The sequence below is a fragment of the Talaromyces stipitatus genome, genomic scaffold (genome assembly GCF_000003125.1).
Source record: "Talaromyces stipitatus ATCC 10500 scf_1105507295511 genomic scaffold, whole genome shotgun sequence".
NCBI classification, from domain to species: domain Eukaryota; kingdom Fungi; phylum Ascomycota; class Eurotiomycetes; order Eurotiales; family Trichocomaceae; genus Talaromyces; species Talaromyces stipitatus.
The window spans coordinates 936,925-955,347 of record NW_002990119.1 but is presented as its reverse complement, the minus strand read 5'-3'; the positions used below and the strand labels follow the sequence as shown (position 1 = coordinate 955,347).

General features: G+C 44.9%; 7 protein-coding genes across 7 annotated transcripts, besides 4 other annotated features; 3 read left to right on the top strand and 4 right to left on the bottom strand.

Annotated features, from left to right (window-relative positions):
- Nucleotides 1-2: 2 nt before the first annotated feature.
- On the top strand, nucleotides 3-2,090 carry TSTA_100550 (MYB DNA-binding domain protein; the record flags this gene model as incomplete). The annotated part of the gene is made up of 1 exon (XM_002486003.1): nucleotides 3-2,090. The coding sequence occupies one exon, from the start codon at nucleotides 3-5 to the stop codon at nucleotides 2,088-2,090; it is 2,088 nt and encodes a 695-aa protein (XP_002486048.1).
- Nucleotides 19-38: a microsatellite.
- Nucleotides 216-3,361, bottom strand: TSTA_100540 (sorting nexin Snx3, putative). The gene is made up of 3 exons (XM_002486002.1): nucleotides 2,988-3,361; nucleotides 2,602-2,923; nucleotides 216-2,530 (listed from the first exon to the last, which is right to left on the bottom strand). Exons 1-3 carry the CDS (start codon nucleotides 3,063-3,065, stop codon nucleotides 2,502-2,504), a joined length of 429 nt encoding a protein of 142 aa, XP_002486047.1. The 5' UTR covers nucleotides 3,066-3,361; the 3' UTR covers nucleotides 216-2,501.
- A 1,926-nt stretch (nucleotides 3,362-5,287) lies between these two features.
- TSTA_100530 (uncharacterized protein) lies at nucleotides 5,288-10,528 on the bottom strand. The gene has a single exon (XM_002486001.1). The coding sequence runs from the start codon at nucleotides 10,301-10,303 to the stop codon at nucleotides 5,327-5,329; it is 4,977 nt and encodes a 1,658-aa protein (XP_002486046.1). The 5' UTR covers nucleotides 10,304-10,528; the 3' UTR covers nucleotides 5,288-5,326.
- Nucleotides 5,348-7,189: a mobile genetic element.
- Nucleotides 7,430-9,283: a mobile genetic element.
- Nucleotides 8,018-8,563: a mobile genetic element.
- Nucleotides 10,529-11,849: 1,321 nt separating the features above from the next.
- Nucleotides 11,850-13,216, top strand: TSTA_100520 (aldo/keto reductase, putative). The gene is made up of 3 exons (XM_002486000.1): nucleotides 11,850-12,101; nucleotides 12,160-12,423; nucleotides 12,483-13,216. The coding sequence occupies exons 1-3, from the start codon at nucleotides 11,923-11,925 to the stop codon at nucleotides 13,066-13,068; spliced, it is 1,029 nt and encodes a 342-aa protein (XP_002486045.1). The 5' UTR covers nucleotides 11,850-11,922; the 3' UTR covers nucleotides 13,069-13,216.
- Nucleotides 13,217-13,325: 109 nt separating this feature from the next.
- Nucleotides 13,326-15,196, bottom strand: TSTA_100510 (uncharacterized protein; the record flags this gene model as incomplete). The annotated part of the gene is made up of 7 exons (XM_002485999.1): nucleotides 13,326-13,681; nucleotides 13,715-14,266; nucleotides 14,317-14,415; nucleotides 14,460-14,744; nucleotides 14,804-14,843; nucleotides 14,911-15,007; nucleotides 15,072-15,196. The coding sequence occupies 7 exons, from the start codon at nucleotides 15,194-15,196 to the stop codon at nucleotides 13,326-13,328; spliced, it is 1,554 nt and encodes a 517-aa protein (XP_002486044.1).
- Nucleotides 15,197-15,634: 438 nt separating this feature from the next.
- On the top strand, nucleotides 15,635-16,710 carry TSTA_100500 (monooxygenase, putative; the record flags this gene model as incomplete). Its single annotated transcript, XM_002485998.1, has 2 exons — nucleotides 15,635-16,052; nucleotides 16,211-16,710. 2 exons carry the CDS (start codon nucleotides 15,635-15,637, stop codon nucleotides 16,708-16,710), a joined length of 918 nt encoding a protein of 305 aa, XP_002486043.1.
- A 324-nt stretch (nucleotides 16,711-17,034) lies between these two features.
- Nucleotides 17,035-17,783, bottom strand: TSTA_100490 (uncharacterized protein; the record flags this gene model as incomplete). Its single annotated transcript, XM_002485997.1, has 2 exons — nucleotides 17,035-17,515; nucleotides 17,611-17,783. The coding sequence occupies 2 exons, from the start codon at nucleotides 17,781-17,783 to the stop codon at nucleotides 17,035-17,037; spliced, it is 654 nt and encodes a 217-aa protein (XP_002486042.1).
- Nucleotides 17,784-18,423: the final 640 nt, after the last annotated feature.

Here is an 18,423-nt window from a genome sequence, read left to right as displayed (position 1 = left end):
AGATGCGAAAAACCGGGGATAATAATAATAATAATAATCTGTCCTCGTCTCCTTCCGATGATGCGTCTTTACCTCAAATACGCGATGTGCATTCTCAACTACCGGGACTGCGCATTGCGCCATTGCGCCAGCCCGTGTCTCGCCGACTGTGGAATACCCCTTTCCCTCTCAATCCCGAGATAGCAGCTCATTCGGGGAAAAGGACAGTCACAAATGGAGGCTCAACGACGACTCCGCACGTTGGAGCTAACCTTCCTGAAAGGCTTCCTACACTGGAAGAATTTGTCAACGCTGCTCGTACGTCGGATGCCAGTCTAAGTGATAACCACCTCAACCCGAATGCACCGCCCCCCCCAAAGACGATTCTACCGGATTTCATCAACCTTCAGACCGTGGAAAAGCTGCCGTATTTGTTTGAGGAGACCATTTCATCGAAACGTCGCCGTATAGATGGACACAGTGATTACTTTTCTAGTGAGCATCTTCAACTTCCCGTCCCGCAGGCACAAAACGAGAAGAAGCCACCACCTTTCGGTCCGTTTGCTATCTTGAATGGATTGAATGAACCTCCTCCGAATGCAGCATTGTTCCCGCCTATTGAACCGGGTTCTTTACCATCGATCTTGACGAGGCCAACGATTGACTCGGAACTGGTCTTTTCCGAGAAGCATGCTGAGAAACAAGGGGATAAACGAGAGCTACGACTGGAGGAGATTCTCGATCCGAACAGTTTGGATAGATCTAATATTGATCATCTCGAGGAGCCGAAGCTTGATCAGCTGCCAGCAAATGATGAGAATCGAACCACTAGTCAAAATCCAGCTGACGGCAATGGCAATCCATCAGAAAAGCCAATTGATGCAAACGAGCCGATGTCCCCTAAAACCCGTGGCCGTTCACGCAAGAATCTCCGACGATGGACTGAACAAGAGACAACTGACCTGCTAAGAGGCGTAGTCAAATGCGGCATCGGAAACTGGACGGCTATTTTACAACAACCGGAGTTGAAATTCAACAAGCGCAGTGCTGCTAATCTTAAAGACCGATTTAGAGTCTGTTGTCCATGGGCATATGGAGCGGCCGACCCAAATGAAGCGACGAAGGAAATACAAGATACTCTTGCGAGTGCATTGATGAATGCGGAGTCTTTGACATCTGGGGTTGGCGGCAAGATTCTATTGCCTGATCCTAGACCCAAGGACAGCGCGACAATTTCTACCGAGTTAGTTGAAACTTCTTCCAAGCTAGGTGAGCAATTATCGGCGTCCTCAGCTTCTCGGTCGAACCAGCTGTCTCCTACACCTGCCACGGTATCTGGATCCGGATCTCAAGAGTCTTTAGTACCGGCAAAATCTGCACCTACTCAATCGACAAAGTCCAAGTCAACCCTCTCATCATTAGGCATAGCAGAACCGTACTTCACAATCAAATCTAAGCGCCGGTCGCGCCGGCCATTTACGCCGGCTGAAGATGAAGCTCTTCTCAAAGGCTATGCAGTCCACGGATTCCAATGGACACTGATACAGCAAGATAAACACCTCAATCTTTCACATCGACGCGCAACAGATCTGAGAGATAGATTCAGAACCAAATTTCCAAATGCCTACCGTGAGGGTGGCAGCGTTAGCGGCGGAAGTATTGGATCATTACAACAACGAGAATACAGTAATGAGATTACACCGACTCTCGATAACAATGCGAAGGACAAGACCGCAACGCGATCATCCAAGAGACTAAAAGAACCTCCGCAGTCATTATCACTACCGCCGCCGTTAATGTCACCACCAGTGACCAGCGATGCCAATTCACCTGACAAGAAGCGGAACCCACATTTACCCGATTCTGCCAATCTGACGTCTATAAGCTCACTGTTACCGCCCCTGCCCCAGTTGACTCAGTCGAGTATGATACTTGACTCTTCGAGTGGAGGTGGACAAGGAATGATGTCGTCCTTGTCATTTCCTTCGAGCTCGGGGATGGGCAACCATAGCGCTAGTTTCACCTCCGTGTCTTCGGCGAGCAATGCAGTCATAAGTTCGTGGGAGGATAATACACTTCCGCCCTTTAATTGGAATGATGACATCAATTAACCGGGTATTTTGTCTGATAATTCTTTTTGTTATGATTAGATGAGAATTTTGCATGAACTCTTATTCTCGAAGGAATACATTGCCATGGTCTCTTGACTTTTCTCCTGGAGATATCAGAGGATCGTGAACAAAGAAATATGAACCGAATATTGACACTTCTGCTATTTATCAGTCTCGACAAAAATCAATTTATAGATGGTAGACATTCGCTAAAATAAAACAGCCTGAAAAACACGGAGAAAAAAAGTGAAGAGTCGCATTGAACATAACAAGAACAGGTATTTAACAAGACATAAAAAAGGAGGAAAGCCACCAAGATGAAAAGCACGTAATTACATCTCAATTACTTGCTAGAAATGGTTGACATGTGTAGGCATTGCAGAGTATCGTGTCAGACTTTGAATCATCCATTTACCACGCATTCCGATCCCAGTTCGGATCTACCAGCACTGAATTAGCCTTGAACCAAAGCCCAAACTCTATAGGAAGAGGCCAAAAAAAAAGAACTTACCCTGAATAAAACTAGCCAACACTTTACTCCCCGTCTGCAACAACGGATGCCCAGCCACAATCTGCAAGAACCGCTGCAACCCTTCCCTCCTATGCTCAATCACCTCATCACTAAACCGATTTGTAAACACTTTTCCCGGTAATGGTGGAATGGTCACGCGCGAAGATTCGCGTTCTAGTATATCGCGGAAGTATTCAAAGTCGGAATATCGTCGACGGACGATGGATTGTTTGAGTTTGAAGGCGGGGATGTTGGTTCGGCAGACGATTTCGTAGGATGTGTACATTGAGCGGGATGTTCCGTGGGTTTGGGGGTTGCGGACCTATTTTTCGTTCCTGTAATTAGATTTGTGTTGTTGATGTTGAAAGACTGGAGTGGGTGTATACCTCTATCTCGAGGAAATTCTCTGGTGGACCGTAGATTTCCTCAAAGGTCTGATGGCGCGCATCTGGGATGGACTGCATTTTGGCTATCGAATGTGTCCGTGGATGAATGAATATGATGCCCAACTGATATGCAACTGCAGATGCCCAAAAGAACCCGGACTTGAGGCGGCCTTGAGCGATCGCGTGCCGATACTGTGCTATATTCAGTGGGCAACCGGATGACGAATGTGGTTGACTGCCTCACAGGCCGATCAATCCTTATCTTGACAAGAGTCGACTGTCTATTTCGTGGTTCGCTTGACGATTGATATTATGGGCGAATGCTTGCTGCGACAGAGGGTATAAGCCGCAAATAATGAAGCGATTGATGAGCTGAATTATTGCGATGGAAGCTGCGAGAGTCGTCACTGTCATATCGTAGCCTGGCGGGGCAGCGTCCAATCACGGCGCACACCAGATTCGCACGGACCATGCTACGATATCTTGCTTTTTGACCTCAACACTTCTGTCAACTCATTGATGCTCACTACAATCTGTCGAAACTATGTCAACCGCCGCGGTAGGCCCATTTCCACACCCTATCCAGATCCTATCTCGACATCTTCGCAAGATGCTATCACTGGCGCCCATCCTCGAAATTCAATCACCAGAAAAAGCTTGCTTGAATGGATGGATCATAAGTCAGCTCCCAGGATTGATCACCCTACCCTCTTCTCATAATTTTACATACTTGAAATATAATGTCTCTTATAGTGGCTTACTCCCATATAGCGTAAGCACTTGATGCAAGCGCTAAAACCAATGCACACCTCGCTGTGGTATCTTGGGGCTCGCATTTCCTACGGAATGTTAGCATCTGCACTCCAGCTTGATAACCTGATGCTACTTATACAATAACATAAATTGCATCCGGAATATATCCAGTCAGCCTTCTATTCAACACCTATGTTACCTGGATTCTCCTCGTTTTCCTCGGGATCGGGAGGGTTTGAAAGTGAAATTCTATCCTCCGTCACCTCAACCGAATGGTCTTGATTTTGTCTCGACCCTGAACCAAGGCCTAGATTCTTGTCAGAGTGTTCATCCAGATCTTGATTCTCTCCGACTTTAAGGCCACCACCTACATGAACTAACTCCTTAATCTGCTGAAAGTCATCTATGTCATGAAAGTAAATTGCAAATCGACAGGCTTCCAGCTTCGAACGGCGGTTGTTGTCATGTTTGCATGGTGCTAGAGTTGGAGCGCAATAACTCCATCATCAACTTGCCGGCAAGCCCAGTGAAGCAGTGTCCAGCCATCTGAATCAACATCATTGACAGACTTTCATGTTTCTCAAGTATCGTCCCGCAGATTTGAAACGATCCTGATGCTGCTGCGAAATACAAAGCATGCCGGTCATGAGAGTCCCAAGAGGCAAGGGACACCAAGTCTTCATTTGATAGTATCTGCATAAGACTGTTTCTGACGACGGCTATGTGAAGAGGTAAATGACCTGCGTGGTCTACCATCCGAGGGAACAGGATCAATTTCAGTTTAGAATTGTATTTTCCTACCCACTCCTTTCCGAATAAGGAGATTCTTAAGAAGCATGTTGGGAACCACTTCTACAACATTTCTGGAAAGCTCTAACTATTGGTATTTGCGTTTACAACTTTCTTAAAAGGGGTTATACAGACACTGAGCAGCGTTTCCGAGATCCTCCAGCATGAAGTAATACTCTCTTGTATTCCAAGGGGTGATTCAACAGCAACCGTGGGCCGAGCTGTAGAGACGATCTCGGAGTTCGGTGACATCATTCTCTCTGATTTAGACAGGCCTAGAGTCAACAGGCTTCTTCTGAAATGAAGAGCTATCCATTCAACTTCATACCAAAAAAAACAAGCTGTTGGATGTGCGGGTGCAGTCGAGAGCCGGGTCACGTGATATCATTCACGTGACGCAGGCTACATATTGGAACTTTACCGTACTAGTTCTAACTAGGTTAGGCCAACCAAAGAAGTTTCTTAGAGTAGGGATTCCTTCTGATATTTGTGCACACTCTCTAAAACTTCACTATCTGACAATCTTGATCCTTTTTATACTCACATTCTCAGTAAAAATGACATCACTAAATACCACAATCTGTGCTCAATCGAACTTTCTAGATATAGGTTGTTAGGCTGATTTGTAATATCAATCTTGTGACAATCTTGTGTTGATATGCGAAGTCGGTATAGAATCTGATTCTCGAAATTTCCTGTTGATCAATATTCATACAATTCTCTGGATCATGTTCCCAAAAAGGAATAGCGCAGTTTAGTTCCAACACACCCCCCCAGGAATAGAAGCTTTGAAGCTTTTATTCCTGCATTAGATGGCTTATATCGACCAATCCTTGGTGTTGACGCCAATCTAGGAATCGTTGACCTCGTAGGACCTTGGTAAGCCCATCGGCTACCATGCTTTTTGTATCGACCCAGTCAATCTGTAGTCGCTTTGCCCGAACTTCTTGTCTAAGCCAATGATGATAGATATCAATATGTTTGAGATTAGTTCGGAACTGAGGTTCCTCACTAATTAGTAGTGACACTGTTTGCTTGTTGTCACACTTAATAGAAAGCTCGCGATCAGGTTTGTAGTCAATTGCTTTAAAAACTCTTTTCCAAACCTGAAGTCTTTTAGCTGCCTCGGTGGCTGCTCGAAGTTCGGCCTCGGTAGTTGATGTTGTAATAAATCGTTGCTTTGTAGCTTTCCAGTCAATAGGTCCTCCATAAAGTTGTACTAAGTATCCCTCAGAGCTAGTACGATCGACATTGTCTCCGAAGGAAGCGTCTGAAGCACATACAAAAGCATCCATATTCGACTCCTCTGGTGGTGCGTATTCGATAGCTAGAAATCGGGTACTGTAAAGATATTGTATGACACGTCGGATTTGTTGAAAATGAGCTTTCGACGGGTTCTTTGTATGCTTTGAAAGTTCACTGATTGCCTTGATAACGTCAATACGTGTCATAACGGCTGCATATAGTGCTGATCCAACAAGTTCTTGATATGCGTGGATTTCCTGATTGGTTGCTGTATCACTCGAAATCTCAATATCTGACGAGATAGGGGTTTTGACACTCATCTTGGTGTTGAGCTCAAAACGCTCAGCTATCTTGCTAATGTAAGCATCTTGACAGAGCCATATCTTCCTTTGGACACGATCTCGAATGATCCTGATGTTTAGAAACCATTCAAATTTGTCCATCTTCCGAAGTTCATATCTGTTCGTGAGGCCTTTCTCAATTTCTTCAAAAGCACGTTGTTTCGTAGCCTTGTCGTAGAACACGAGAATATCATCAACAAAGAACAGCAGAATAACACCATTCTTGATGAATAGACATTCTTCGTCAGGAACTTGTGTAAATCCCAAGTTTAGTAGCGTCTTTGTCAGTTCTTTTTGCCACAATCTGGGACTTCTCCGTAGTCCATATAAAGCTCGCCTAAGCTTTATAACCAATCCTTCTTTCTTGAATCCATCTGGAAAATAAGTATAAACTTCCTCATCTAACGCACTATTGACAAATGCATTGACGGCATCGTATTGCACTATCTCGAGGTCAAAAACTGCAGCAAGTGCCATCATAAGCCTAAAAACTCGGGCTGCAAGCGTTGCTGCGCGTGTTTCCAGTTCATTTGGAGTTTGCAAATCACCTCTCACACAGATTCGAGCTTTGAACTTGGAGATCTTTCCAAACTTATCGAATTTGTATTTGAAAATCCATGTCAGCGGTAGAATCTGAGTGTTCTGAGGTCTTGGTACAAACTCGAATGTGCCTTTTCTTTTCAACGTTTCAAATTCCTCCTTTGCAGCTTGTATGAACTGATTTCTGTATTTGTGCCGTAGTACGCCTGTCCAGTTCTTGGGTTCTGGAGGAAGGTATCTGGCTGTAGGTTCAATCTCAAGCTTTTCTGTAGCGGCAAAAAAGGCTTTTGCTAGGCTTGAATCTTGTAGTAACTTTTGTCGTGCAAAAAATGCTCTTTCTTGCTTTCTCCTTCGTTTATTCGATAAAGGCAGACTCTCTGGACTAAGTGCTCGTTTTGAGGCTTTTCGAATCCTTGATCCAGATATAATGTTGGTCTCTGAGAAATCTGCACTGATTTCTTGGTTTCTAGGTGCAACCTGGAGTTGCTGATTCCCCTGGCCTCTGATTGGCTCGTTACTTGGCGGTGTGTTTGGCGGTGTAATCAGTTTGTTTGTTCCAATGTCGTCATTGTCTGTCTGATTTGAGGCGTTCTGATTGGTAGAATCCTTCTCTGAAGTCACGGGATTTGGTAATTGGCGAAGCTGATCAATCGGACTATTTGTTTTTCCGTCATCTGATCTGGGAATATCCTCATCAACTTCTTTCTCGATTTCAACTTTATCCTTATTTTTATCCTTCACCCCCCCAGCTGAGCCAATTTCCGTCATGGATTTCTCATCTTGAACTTCATTTCTCCCATTTTTATCGATTTCCATGCTTCCTGGCTCATTTGAATCATCAATTTCCATGGCCTGCGGAGGCTGAGTTGGTCCAACTGACTCGGTCGGTGGACTGTCAATTTCCATATCTTGTGGCTTATCCAAGGACTGAGCTGGTTGCTCACTTTCCGTATGTTCATGGGGTGACGCGCTACCTCCTGCCATTGGTGGTCCTAGGTAGATGGAGCTTTGTTGTAGCCTCAAGTCATCGTCAACTGAGTCAAACACAATGTCTGGATCTGCTTCGTCAATGTTCGGTATATCGATGTTGTCAACATATCTTATCACGCCTTCTCTGATAATTTCCTTTGCAAATGGATGATCAGGGTCATATTTTTTCGTCTCGTCGAAAACCACGTCTCGTGCACGTATGACCTTCGTTCCATTTGGTCCTATTGTCCAAATGCGCCATATATTATGCGCTTCATATCCCACTAGATATCCAATCTGAGCACGCGGAGCCATTTTCTCACTTTTCTTGGTGTCGATTCGAACGTATGCTTTTGATCCGAATAGGAACAAATTCCCAACATACGGTTTGACTCCGTGCACTATTTCATATGGTGTCTTATATCCTAATGATTTGACTGGAGTTCGGTTCATAATCCAAACTGCTGCCTTCATGGCTTCTGGCCACAATCCTTCACGTAAGTTGGCCTCCTGAATCAAGCTCCGTGCCCTCAAGCTGATGATTGCTCCAGCTTTCTCAGCAGGTCCATTCTGTTCTGGTGTATTCGGAATCGTTACTGTCAGTCGTTTCTTTCTTGCCTGACAGTATTGTTTGAAGCTTTGTCCATTTATTGAAGACTCTCCATCTGTATGGATTTCTTCAATTGCCGTCTTAAATGTATGTTCAACTTCTTCAATCATTCTTTCAAGATCAAAATTCACTGACTTTGTTCTTGTGGTCACAATACAGTGAAATTTACTGTATGGATCGAATCCGTGCAATGCATACGTGTCCTGGTTTATTGCCATATTCATGACAATAATATCCACAAATAGCACTTGGAATGGTCTTGTCGGCGTTGTCATCGGGACCCTGCTGATTTTCCTATGAGCTTGGCTTATCTCGCAAGTCTCGCATTTTTCCTTGAATCCTTCTTGATTTTGTTCGAGAACTTTCTTGGAAGTGACGACTGCCCCTTCTGTGACCTGCTCAAGTTTCTCAATAGCCTTGGTTGACACATGCCCAAATCGCTTGTGCCATACCAGTGCGGTGTCCTTCAACGTTTGTTTCTCAAATGAACTCATGGCTAGCTCAAAAGCTAGGTTGTTCTTTTGTATTGGGTTTTTCGGCCATTCAAGCAAGAAAAGTTTTCCTTCACATTTGACATTGCATAAATCCTTGTTCGTTCTCTTGCTCCAGAGGCACTCATTCTTTCCATCAAACATTATGCCGTTCATCTGAAGACGCCCTAGAGATACAACGTTGGTGTGCATTCCTTCAACAAACCAGACCTCCTTGAGCCTGATTCCTTTCTGTCTAACGACATCGTTTATAGGCTCAGTTGGAAATAAGGTTGCTTCCCCTGGTCCAATCATCTTGATCTTGGTGTTACCAACAAGTATCCAGCGTACTTCTGATCCTAGATCTCTTATCCTGTCCCGATTGTTTGTTATGTGAATTGTTGACCCGCTATCAAGAATCCACTCGTCCTTCATATTTGCGCTTGTTGTTGAGGCTGTCAGTGCCATTTCCAGAACCGTGCCGCAGTATTCGTCAGAATCATATGAGAAGTTCGATTGTTCTTGTTTCTCATCCTTTTTCTTAGCGTTGGCTAATGAGTCGTTTTCTTTTTTGCCCTTATTCTTTTGTTCGAGTTGTTTCTTGATCCATCTCAGTTTCCTTGCCTTTGGATGGCTCCTATCCTTCTCAAGAGCTTCGAATTTCTTCATAATATCGGGATCTGGCTTCCATGTGGCGGTACGTTTTTCTGGGTTGATATATGGACAGTCCTCGAATCCGTGTGGCTCCCCATCTTCGCATATTATCTGTCTTGGGCTTGTCGTTGCTGACCGATCATTCTTCTTTTCAGGTTGATCCGATTTGTTACCAAGTGTTGCCATGACAATATCATTTTTCAAACTTGAATCCTTCTTTGCAAATGCCTCAGTCCATGAGTCGAATTCGTCCAAAACTTGATCAATTGTCGGTTCCTTTTCCAATGTATTCATGCCAGAGCCTAGGTCGAATTGAAGCAAGGTGGTTGTCCATGTGTCATGGAATTTGGGTAGAACTCCCTCAGTCGAGTCAATAAAGTCTCTTGCTAACTGTTCAGATGATATGCCGTCGAACTTGGCTAGATTCATATCCATTCTCAATTCTCTCCATTTTTTGGCTAATTCCTTCGGCTTCATTCCTTTTTTCGGAATTGTAAGTTCTCGATGTCGCTTTAATAGTGAAATCTTTTCCCGATTTTCTTTTGGAGCTAATTTCTCCTTGAGCTTTTTCAATATCTCGGAAACTTCGCTGAGGTCTCGAATCAAAGGCTTATGTTCGATATACACGGTGTCGAGAATATACGACCGTATCTGTTTCATGCGTTTTTGGTGTTTTTCGTACCGATTGAGTTGTCGATCATATATATTGGCTTCAATCTGGTATTTTTGCAATAATAGCTGCGCTTCACTTGGTTTGCTGAGGTCGATTTCTGGCGCAACTGGTTCTTTGGGCTTAGCTGGTGCGGGCTCAAGCATCATTCGATTCGGATCAGGATCAATGTAATCCCATACATTCTCCTTTGTCGCCTCTGTTCTCAACTGCTCGATCCACTTTCTCCAGTCGTCTGATGTCTTCAAGATAACGGTGTTCTTTTTGGCGTCCATTGCTTCTATTTGATAGCCTCTTATGGACCAGTCCAAAACCGCTTCAAAATCAGATCTGTCTCGCTGAGATGGGTTCGATGCGTCTAGTATCGGTTTCCGCGATGAGGATTGATTCTGTGAATAGCTTCAAGTATTTCACAGAGATCCCAGGCTCATAACTATTGGAACTTTACCGTACTAGTTCTAACTAGGTTAGGCCAACCAAAGAAGTTTCTTAGAGTAGGGATTCCTTCTGATATTTGTGCACACTCTCTAAAACTTCACTATCTGACAATCTTGATCCTTTTTATACTCACATTCTCAGTAAAAATGACATCACTAAATACCACAATCTGTGCTCAATCGAACTTTCTAGATATAGGTTGTTAGGCTGATTTGTAATATCAATCTTGTGACAATCTTGTGTTGATATGCGAAGTCGGTATAGAATCTGATTCTCGAAATTTCCTGTTGATCAATATTCATACAATTCTCTGGATCATGTTCCCAAAAAGGAATAGCGCAGTTTAGTTCCAACACTACACGAAGGGATGATCTACCGCGTCGAGGTCGAATATCTACAAGAGACAGACAATCAGAATAATATGACTTTACCAACTGGTTACTAAGCTACTTGTGTGCACATGTGCAGAAGCGCACACACAAAGCAGTCATTATTCCCCCAACATCTGAACCATTGTTGTGACTTGTGACTTTTGATCGACAGATTCGTTACTTGAGATGCTATAGTCATATGAATAGAGAATTACCGAGTCGCTGTCGCTACCTCGGTGCATTATCGAAATGTCGTATTGCTGGTTTATAGGGAAGGAACACGAAGACCAATCCCCAAACCATGGTCTCACGAAGAGACTGCTCTGCACGAAGGGAGCACTAATATGGAGTCAAAAAATGGGTTCAAATTCGTTGCCCCAGGAAGACTCCAAGGGGTGAAAATAAACTATCTAAATACTATGAGGCTCAAAACCTTACGCCAAACAAGGCCCGGATCATGCCGTCAAACCGTTTGCTGAGTCTCCCCCATTGAGCTTAATTCGACGTTGCTCTCCGTCAAATCTCCATGGGGTGTCATGCCAACAATCGTCATTGGGGTTCACCGCGGTTCCAACATGTATGATATCAAGTGTTTTTGCTTCACATTATTCGTCACACATATCACTCATATAGGCCAGCTATGGTCCAGCAGGATTCGATTGTTGAGTAATCATTAAAATAGCCTTCCGGTGTCCTCATACTTATTGTGTAGCTTTTTTATATTCTTTTTTGAGACTCAAATCTTCGGACGAAAGAAATGCATGACGGACGAAAATTTATGGAGTTAAGATTCTAACTCCGAAGAGAATGACCTATGCGAATATTTAGAAAATGGGTTTATTGGAAGGTTTGAAGTTATTATAAAATTTATACAGGAGCTTTCCGCCAATTTACGTACATGACAGAATTAATTAACGCCGTCAATGTCCGTCTACAGCAAGTATGAAGACCTCGCCCCTGATGGATCACGGCTTCAGGAGAGCGTGAGGAGAAGTATAAATACCTGAAAGCGCGCCCTTAGTTAATATCCTTCAATTCGGTACATCCGTTGAACACAAGCATAGTATATCAAAAAACCAATCGTCATGCCTGACACAAAGGTACCTCTCCGCAAACTCGGCAAGAATGGACCCCTAGTTCCAGCGTTGGGCCTTGGTCTTATGGGCATGTCCATGCTCTACGGCCTACCACCAAGTGATGAAGAACGGTTTGCTGTACTCGATCGAGCGGTAGAAATAGGTGCTACAAATTGGGACACGTCCGAGTGAGTATCATAGCTCTAACCCTAGCCCACGAAGACGTTTAGACTAACACGCGTTCAGTTTATACGGAGACTGCGAAGAGTTACTGGGCAAGTGGTTCACGAGAACCGGAAAACGTGACCAGATCTTTCTAGCTAGTAAATTCGGTCTCGTGAAAGGATCTCCTACCTTTGAAGTCGATAGCTCTGCGGCATATTGCAAAAAGGCGTGCGCTGAGAGTTTGAGAGTGTTGGGTATTGATCATATCGACCTGTACTACATGCATCGTGCCAACCCGAATACGCCTATTGAAGAGACTGTTCGTGCCATGGCCGAGCTAAAAGCGTACGAAAGAACTCTCCATTCACATATCAGAGAAGATACTAATATTATTCATCTCGCAGTGAGGGCAAGATAAAATACATAGGTCTCTCGGAAGTCAGTTCCACAACACTGCGTCGTGCTTGTAAAGTGGCGCATATAGACGCCGTACAAGTCGAATACTCGGCCTTTGTGACGCATATAGAGGAATCTAGAGGGACCAACCTGCTTGCAACAGCCCGTGAACTCGGCGTCGCGGTTGTCGCTTATTCGCCTCTAGGCCGTGGAATTCTCACCGGTGCCTATACGAAGAACACCATCTCAGCCGAAGGCGATAAACGTGCTGAATGGTATCCGATGTACTCGGAAACGAACTTTGAAAAGAACCTGAAACTTGTTGAGAAACTGAAATCCATCGCCGATAAGAAGAATTGCACGCTCGCTCAATTGGCTATTGCATGGCTGTTGAAACAGGGTGACAATATCATCCCGATTCCTGGAACGAAGAAGATCCGTTACCTGGAAGAGAATTGGGGCTCTCTTCATGTGCAATTGACAGATGAGGAAGAGGCAGAGATCAGAAAGTTGATAAAGGATACAGGTGTTGCAGGTGGAAGGTACCCCGAGTTTGCTGGTGATGGAACGCTTGCTGACACTAGGGAAGAATAATCGTGGCATCAGTAATGTTGCTGGTTGTCTCTAGCTAGCGTGCCTATTAGTTGACAAAATCGATCTATGTATACTTGCTTGGGAGGGAAATTTCTGGTGCGACTGTAACAGACTCTCTGCGGTCTGTGGTTTCTTACCTAGGCTTCTACAGTGAAAGCAAATTCAACTATATCAAACCATAATTCTCTTCAGTTGTTGTCATTCTGACTGAAAAAAAAAAGAGATCGTAAATGATACCTGGGAAGAAGACTCTGTCTTTACGCCATCGTCTTGATATTTTCAATAACAGGCGCGCCCATGATGGTACTAGTTTCAGGGATAGTTTCCTTCGCCTCTGGTCTAATGAGCCCCAAGTCACCATGCACTAGATTTGCCGAGATCCCCTCAATGACATCCCCAGTGAAGCTAGTTAAATTCAGCTCATCCTTCTCACGCGCAAAAGTTCGGGTCACTATACCACTCAAAATGTGTACCTCCTCAGGCGTGAGCTTTTCGCGTGTTTCAGGTGCTGCCTGGGATTTTTCAATCTTGTCAATTACAGCACGCTGCATCTCGGGAGTGACCTCAAAAGACTCAAGCGAAAAGTCAACGGCCTTAGCTGCATTCTTCTGGACTCATGCATCATTTGTTTCGGTATCGGCGACACCTTGAATAACCTGTTGAATCTTCTTAAAGGCCATATCAAAGCCTTCTTCCTCCTCCGTAGTAATTAGTTGTGCCTCCTTCATTCTCAACTGGCGCAAGACAGTCATGACCAACAACAAGAAACGTGTATAGCCTTCGGAGACCTTGGTAGTGTGCCATTTAGCAGCGCTACGCTCATCAGCTTGACCCTGTCGAGCAGCTTGAATGGAAATAGCTGCGGAAAGTCCAGACGTCAGAGCCAGATGGACACCGGAGGAGAAGTATGGATCTACGAAGCAGCCAGCATCGCCGATCACACGGAAGTAAGGATTGGCATAGGCAGAGGCGCTGTAAGACCAGTCGGATGCTTGCTTAAGGTCCGCGGCGATCTCAGCATCCTCCAGCAAAGACCTGATGCCCGGCACAGGGTTGAGATAGTCTCTATAGAACTCTTTTCCTTCAAACTGAGAGGCTTTCTTCCTCGCGAAGAAATCCTGGCGAGCTGCAACGCCTACCGAGAGTGTGCGGTTGTGGAGAGGTATGGCCCACACCCAGCCACTGACATCTGTTAAGCCTATCATAAGTGAAGGTTATCTTAAGTGCTTCTTTTTATGTGTGTCTTACCGCTCAGAGCCTCGAAGAAAGGGGAGTTCTGTTTTCCTGCCTCTGCTTGTAGCGCTTTGCACCCTTCCAGTAACTCCAGATGGCGATATTTTTCAGGCCCTCGTTAAATCGACGGTTCTTCAAATACTTTGTAGAAATAATACCATTACGGCCGCTACCATCAATGAGATAGTCGAAGTTAATGGTTCCACTGGTGCCATCCTTGCGAGACCAAGCTGCAGATACAGGACGTCCTGGGTTGGCCAGGCGATCCTCTGCAACAAAGCCATCGTGTAAGTATGGCTCGAACTCGATAGAATCTACTTTGGTTTTGTCGAAGGTTTTGGCACCGCTCTTTCCGGCATGTTTGAACAATAGCTCGTCTGACTCGGAACGGACCACATTCCATGAGTGCCCTCCTTTGCCGAGGGAAGCGGCGAAGTCAGTATCTAGTAAAAACGAGGTAGTTAGTGGTGGACTTCTTCCTGTTTAATGAAAGCACATGCACAGGCTTCCTTCTTGGTGGTGATTTTAAACGTTGCTCCGAACTAGAAATCGCATATTTTTAGTACAAACAAGGTGTACACATGTACTAGCATTAGTACCAGCACACACCTTCTTCTCAAACCCATGTTCATCGAATGTCTTCTCGAGGCCGATAAATCTCAGGAAAAATCGCATGGATGCAAGCATACTCTCTCCCACGTGATATCTTGTCACGACAGCCCAGTCAGCCTCGCTCGGATCTCACACTTCGAAAGACAGTAGAGAAATACCTGGGGAACTCGTCGGCTTCAAGAAGTACGACATCGACACCTTCTCGGGCCAGTACGGAAGTAGCGTACGACCCAGCTGGGCTACCACCAACCACCAGGACAGATGTCTGAGTAGGCACGGACATATTGTATGAATCACAGTTGTCTCAAAACTCAAATAACTCAACAGGATCTACTTGGGTGCGGAAGAGATTAGACTATAAGACCATGGAAAGGCGGAATTGATATAAGAAAGTTATTCGATGATCATATTGTAGTAAGCCAGGTAAAATACCTTGTTATAACGCTGCTACGCTCTAAACTATGGTATATAGGAACAGACCGATTGGAAAGTTCCGACTCCCGATGAGTATGACCCGTGTGAGCCCCGTATTTGCTCGAAAGAATAGACTTGGAAACGAAAAGTCAACTAATCGAAGGAATATCCTTTCACACAGAGATCCTAAATTACCCATACCGATTATAACCTAGTAATAGGACCGAGGAAAACGTCTTGGCCCTAAAGTCTTTTGAGTAATAAAAGATAGTGCTCGGGGGATTGTTATACGACATTAGGGCAGGGCATGTGCCAGGGAGAACTTTCTCGGGGTGCTACCAAGTTTTCAGAACTTGGTGCTGGTGCTGTTCTCAGCCCCAACTCTCAGCGTGCGATGCAATTGATTGACCCTCGTATATTTGAAGGTTTTCAGCGACGAGCGGCTTTTGGCGTAGATCCGCCTGATGAGAATGGCATCTTTCCATGGATGACGATGACTAAGGGTCAGTCGCTGGACATTGGTGAGCCGGTTATGCAGTGGAATCATGAGATCAGAGGCTCTACTATTCACCGAGCGCATTTCCTTGATGAGTTGGCTGAGCTTATCGAACCCAACCACGCTCATTTTGGCAAGAGCGTGACCAAAATTAGTGAAAATGGCGACGATAACCCAATCATTCTAAATTTCAAGGATGGTACTACAGCGGAGGCTGACTTGGTTATTGGTACGGCTTTCCTGTGGCCAACGGGACTCTTTATTATATTGGAGTCACGACCTTCAAAAACGGTCCCGTTCAACCTGACCAATGGATGGTGAAGCCGGATCTTAGTGGTTTCCAGGAGCGTTTCACGGATTGGGATAGTTAAGTTCGGAAACAAGTAGAGCTGGTACCTGACCATGGCACAACTCTTGGCTGGTCGATCTGGGAAATGCCTCCAGCTCCGACCTACTACAAGGGACGAGTGGCAATCATGGGGGATGCAGCTCATGCTTCAACTTCCTATCAAGATGCCGGTGCAGGTCAGACAATCGAAGATTCACTCGTTATGGAACGGCTGCTTGGAAAATATTTCGACCCTGAAAGGGAAAAAGTGCACGCTCTCGACACCGTCGAGACTACACATCTTATTTTCCAAGCTTTTGGCACAGTACGCCGTCATCGAAGCCAAAAGTTTCAGACGACTAGCTCCGAAACTGGTAGAATTCTAACTGGTGCTGAGCCTGGCGTTTCAATGAAAGCAGCAGATATGAGCAAGAGGATGGACGGTCGCCAGGACTGGATGTGGAACTATGACCAGGAAATGCAGGTCAAAGATGCCATGTTGATTTTTGAGGAAGTGGAGTGGTCTCGAGCACGAAATGCCGCTAATTCTTCGGCTTAAATCTGCCTCCTTTACCATTCATACTGTCCCGATAGGCTCCATAGCGGGATGTTTATGGTTCTAGATTTTAATATGAAGATATAGTCAATAAATATCCCTACTCCGAACGAGAGCCAGGTGTCCCCGGAAATGTTGAAATAGTAGTAGCAATAGGAATTGTCACTGTAGGACACAATGTATACTATTCGAATATACTTTTCAAGCGTATTAAGACAGTCACCCTTTAGAAAGTTACATTAACTCCATGTTTCAAACCACGTTTTCCACTTTCTACCTACTCCTACATCGAACGATCTGGAAATACTTCATTCTCCTTTCTCTTAATTACTGGCCCACACATGAACCCCATCCTTCAGGCTCCCCATTCTCGATTACCTTAATCTTGTTGAATATCTTCAAAAAGGCTCCCGGATCTTGAGCACCCCCAACTGTGTACTTTCCCACTATGTAGTTGGGTACCCCATAAACATGTGCCGACCGAGCCTCAGCATCAACTTCTTGACCTCCCTTATCATCTGCCAGCCACTCCTTCACTTCCACCTCGTCAAGCCCTGCCTTTACACCAGCCTTTGTGAGATCCTCATGACTAGTAATATCTGCCTCTCCTTCCCAATAGGCCGCGAAAAGTTCTTCCACAACTCGGGTCTGCATCTCCGGAGATTTTGTTTTCCCAAGCTGGATAAGCCGATGGGCATCACGTGTTCTGCCCGTCTTACCCTGGAATTTGAAGTTGATACCCACTTCGGCGCCAATTGACCTCACTCTTTCGGTCATCATGTCCGCCATCATGGTTCCGTACTGCTTCCTGAAATTTGGAAGTACGGGCACTCCTAGATAGACGGACGTATTAGTCAGCCTAACTGACAGCAAGTAGAATGTAAAGTTAGATGGTGGTTTTACTCATCTTTCTCGGGGGAATGAGGTTTGACGTAAAAGGGCTTCCATGTCTTAGTAAAAGTGTCATCTGGGTGTGAAGGCTGGTAGATCTCGATGGCTTTGTCCAGCTTCTTTTTGCCGATATAGCACCAGGGGCACACTGGGTCACTGACTATTTCGATGTTGAAGTTGGTCATCTTGCATGCTATAGGTCGGAACATAAAAGGATCCGGACCGTAAGACGAGACGTTATGGCCTAGAGCTATATCCGAATCCGGAAGGCTAGAAAGAGGAGAATCGATGCAGCTTTGTGCTAGTCTGTGATATAGAAGATACGTATACACCGTAATTAGAAAAAGAAGATACATGAGTTATAGTACGGGTAGGTCGGGCGCTTAGCACTCAGTGAAGGCTGAACAAAAAGAACATCGTATATATACTATAGATTAAACCCCAAGGCGCAAATAATATAGCAAAAGAATTAGTACTCACTTGGATGAAAAAATTAGCGGGTGTTTCTTTACCCGATTTGAATTTACGGGCTATCTCGCGTTGCTGTTCCCTACCTGGTGGCGGATTGGCGACGGACTTTCCGCGGCGACTTTGGAGTGGAAGACAGTGGCATATTCGGGGTCAACTCGCCGCGGCGACAGGGGTGCGTTGCCAGATCCTACAGGCTGAATGCTGAAGCTTTTCCCTTAAAGGTAGTATTTTTCTACGGAAAATTGTAGATCATCGCGGTCCAATAGAATTGTGTGTTCTCCTCCCCTTTTAGTTAAATACACGAAGCCCATAGATATCCACGCTCGATACAGTTTTCTCCTTCGAAATACCGAA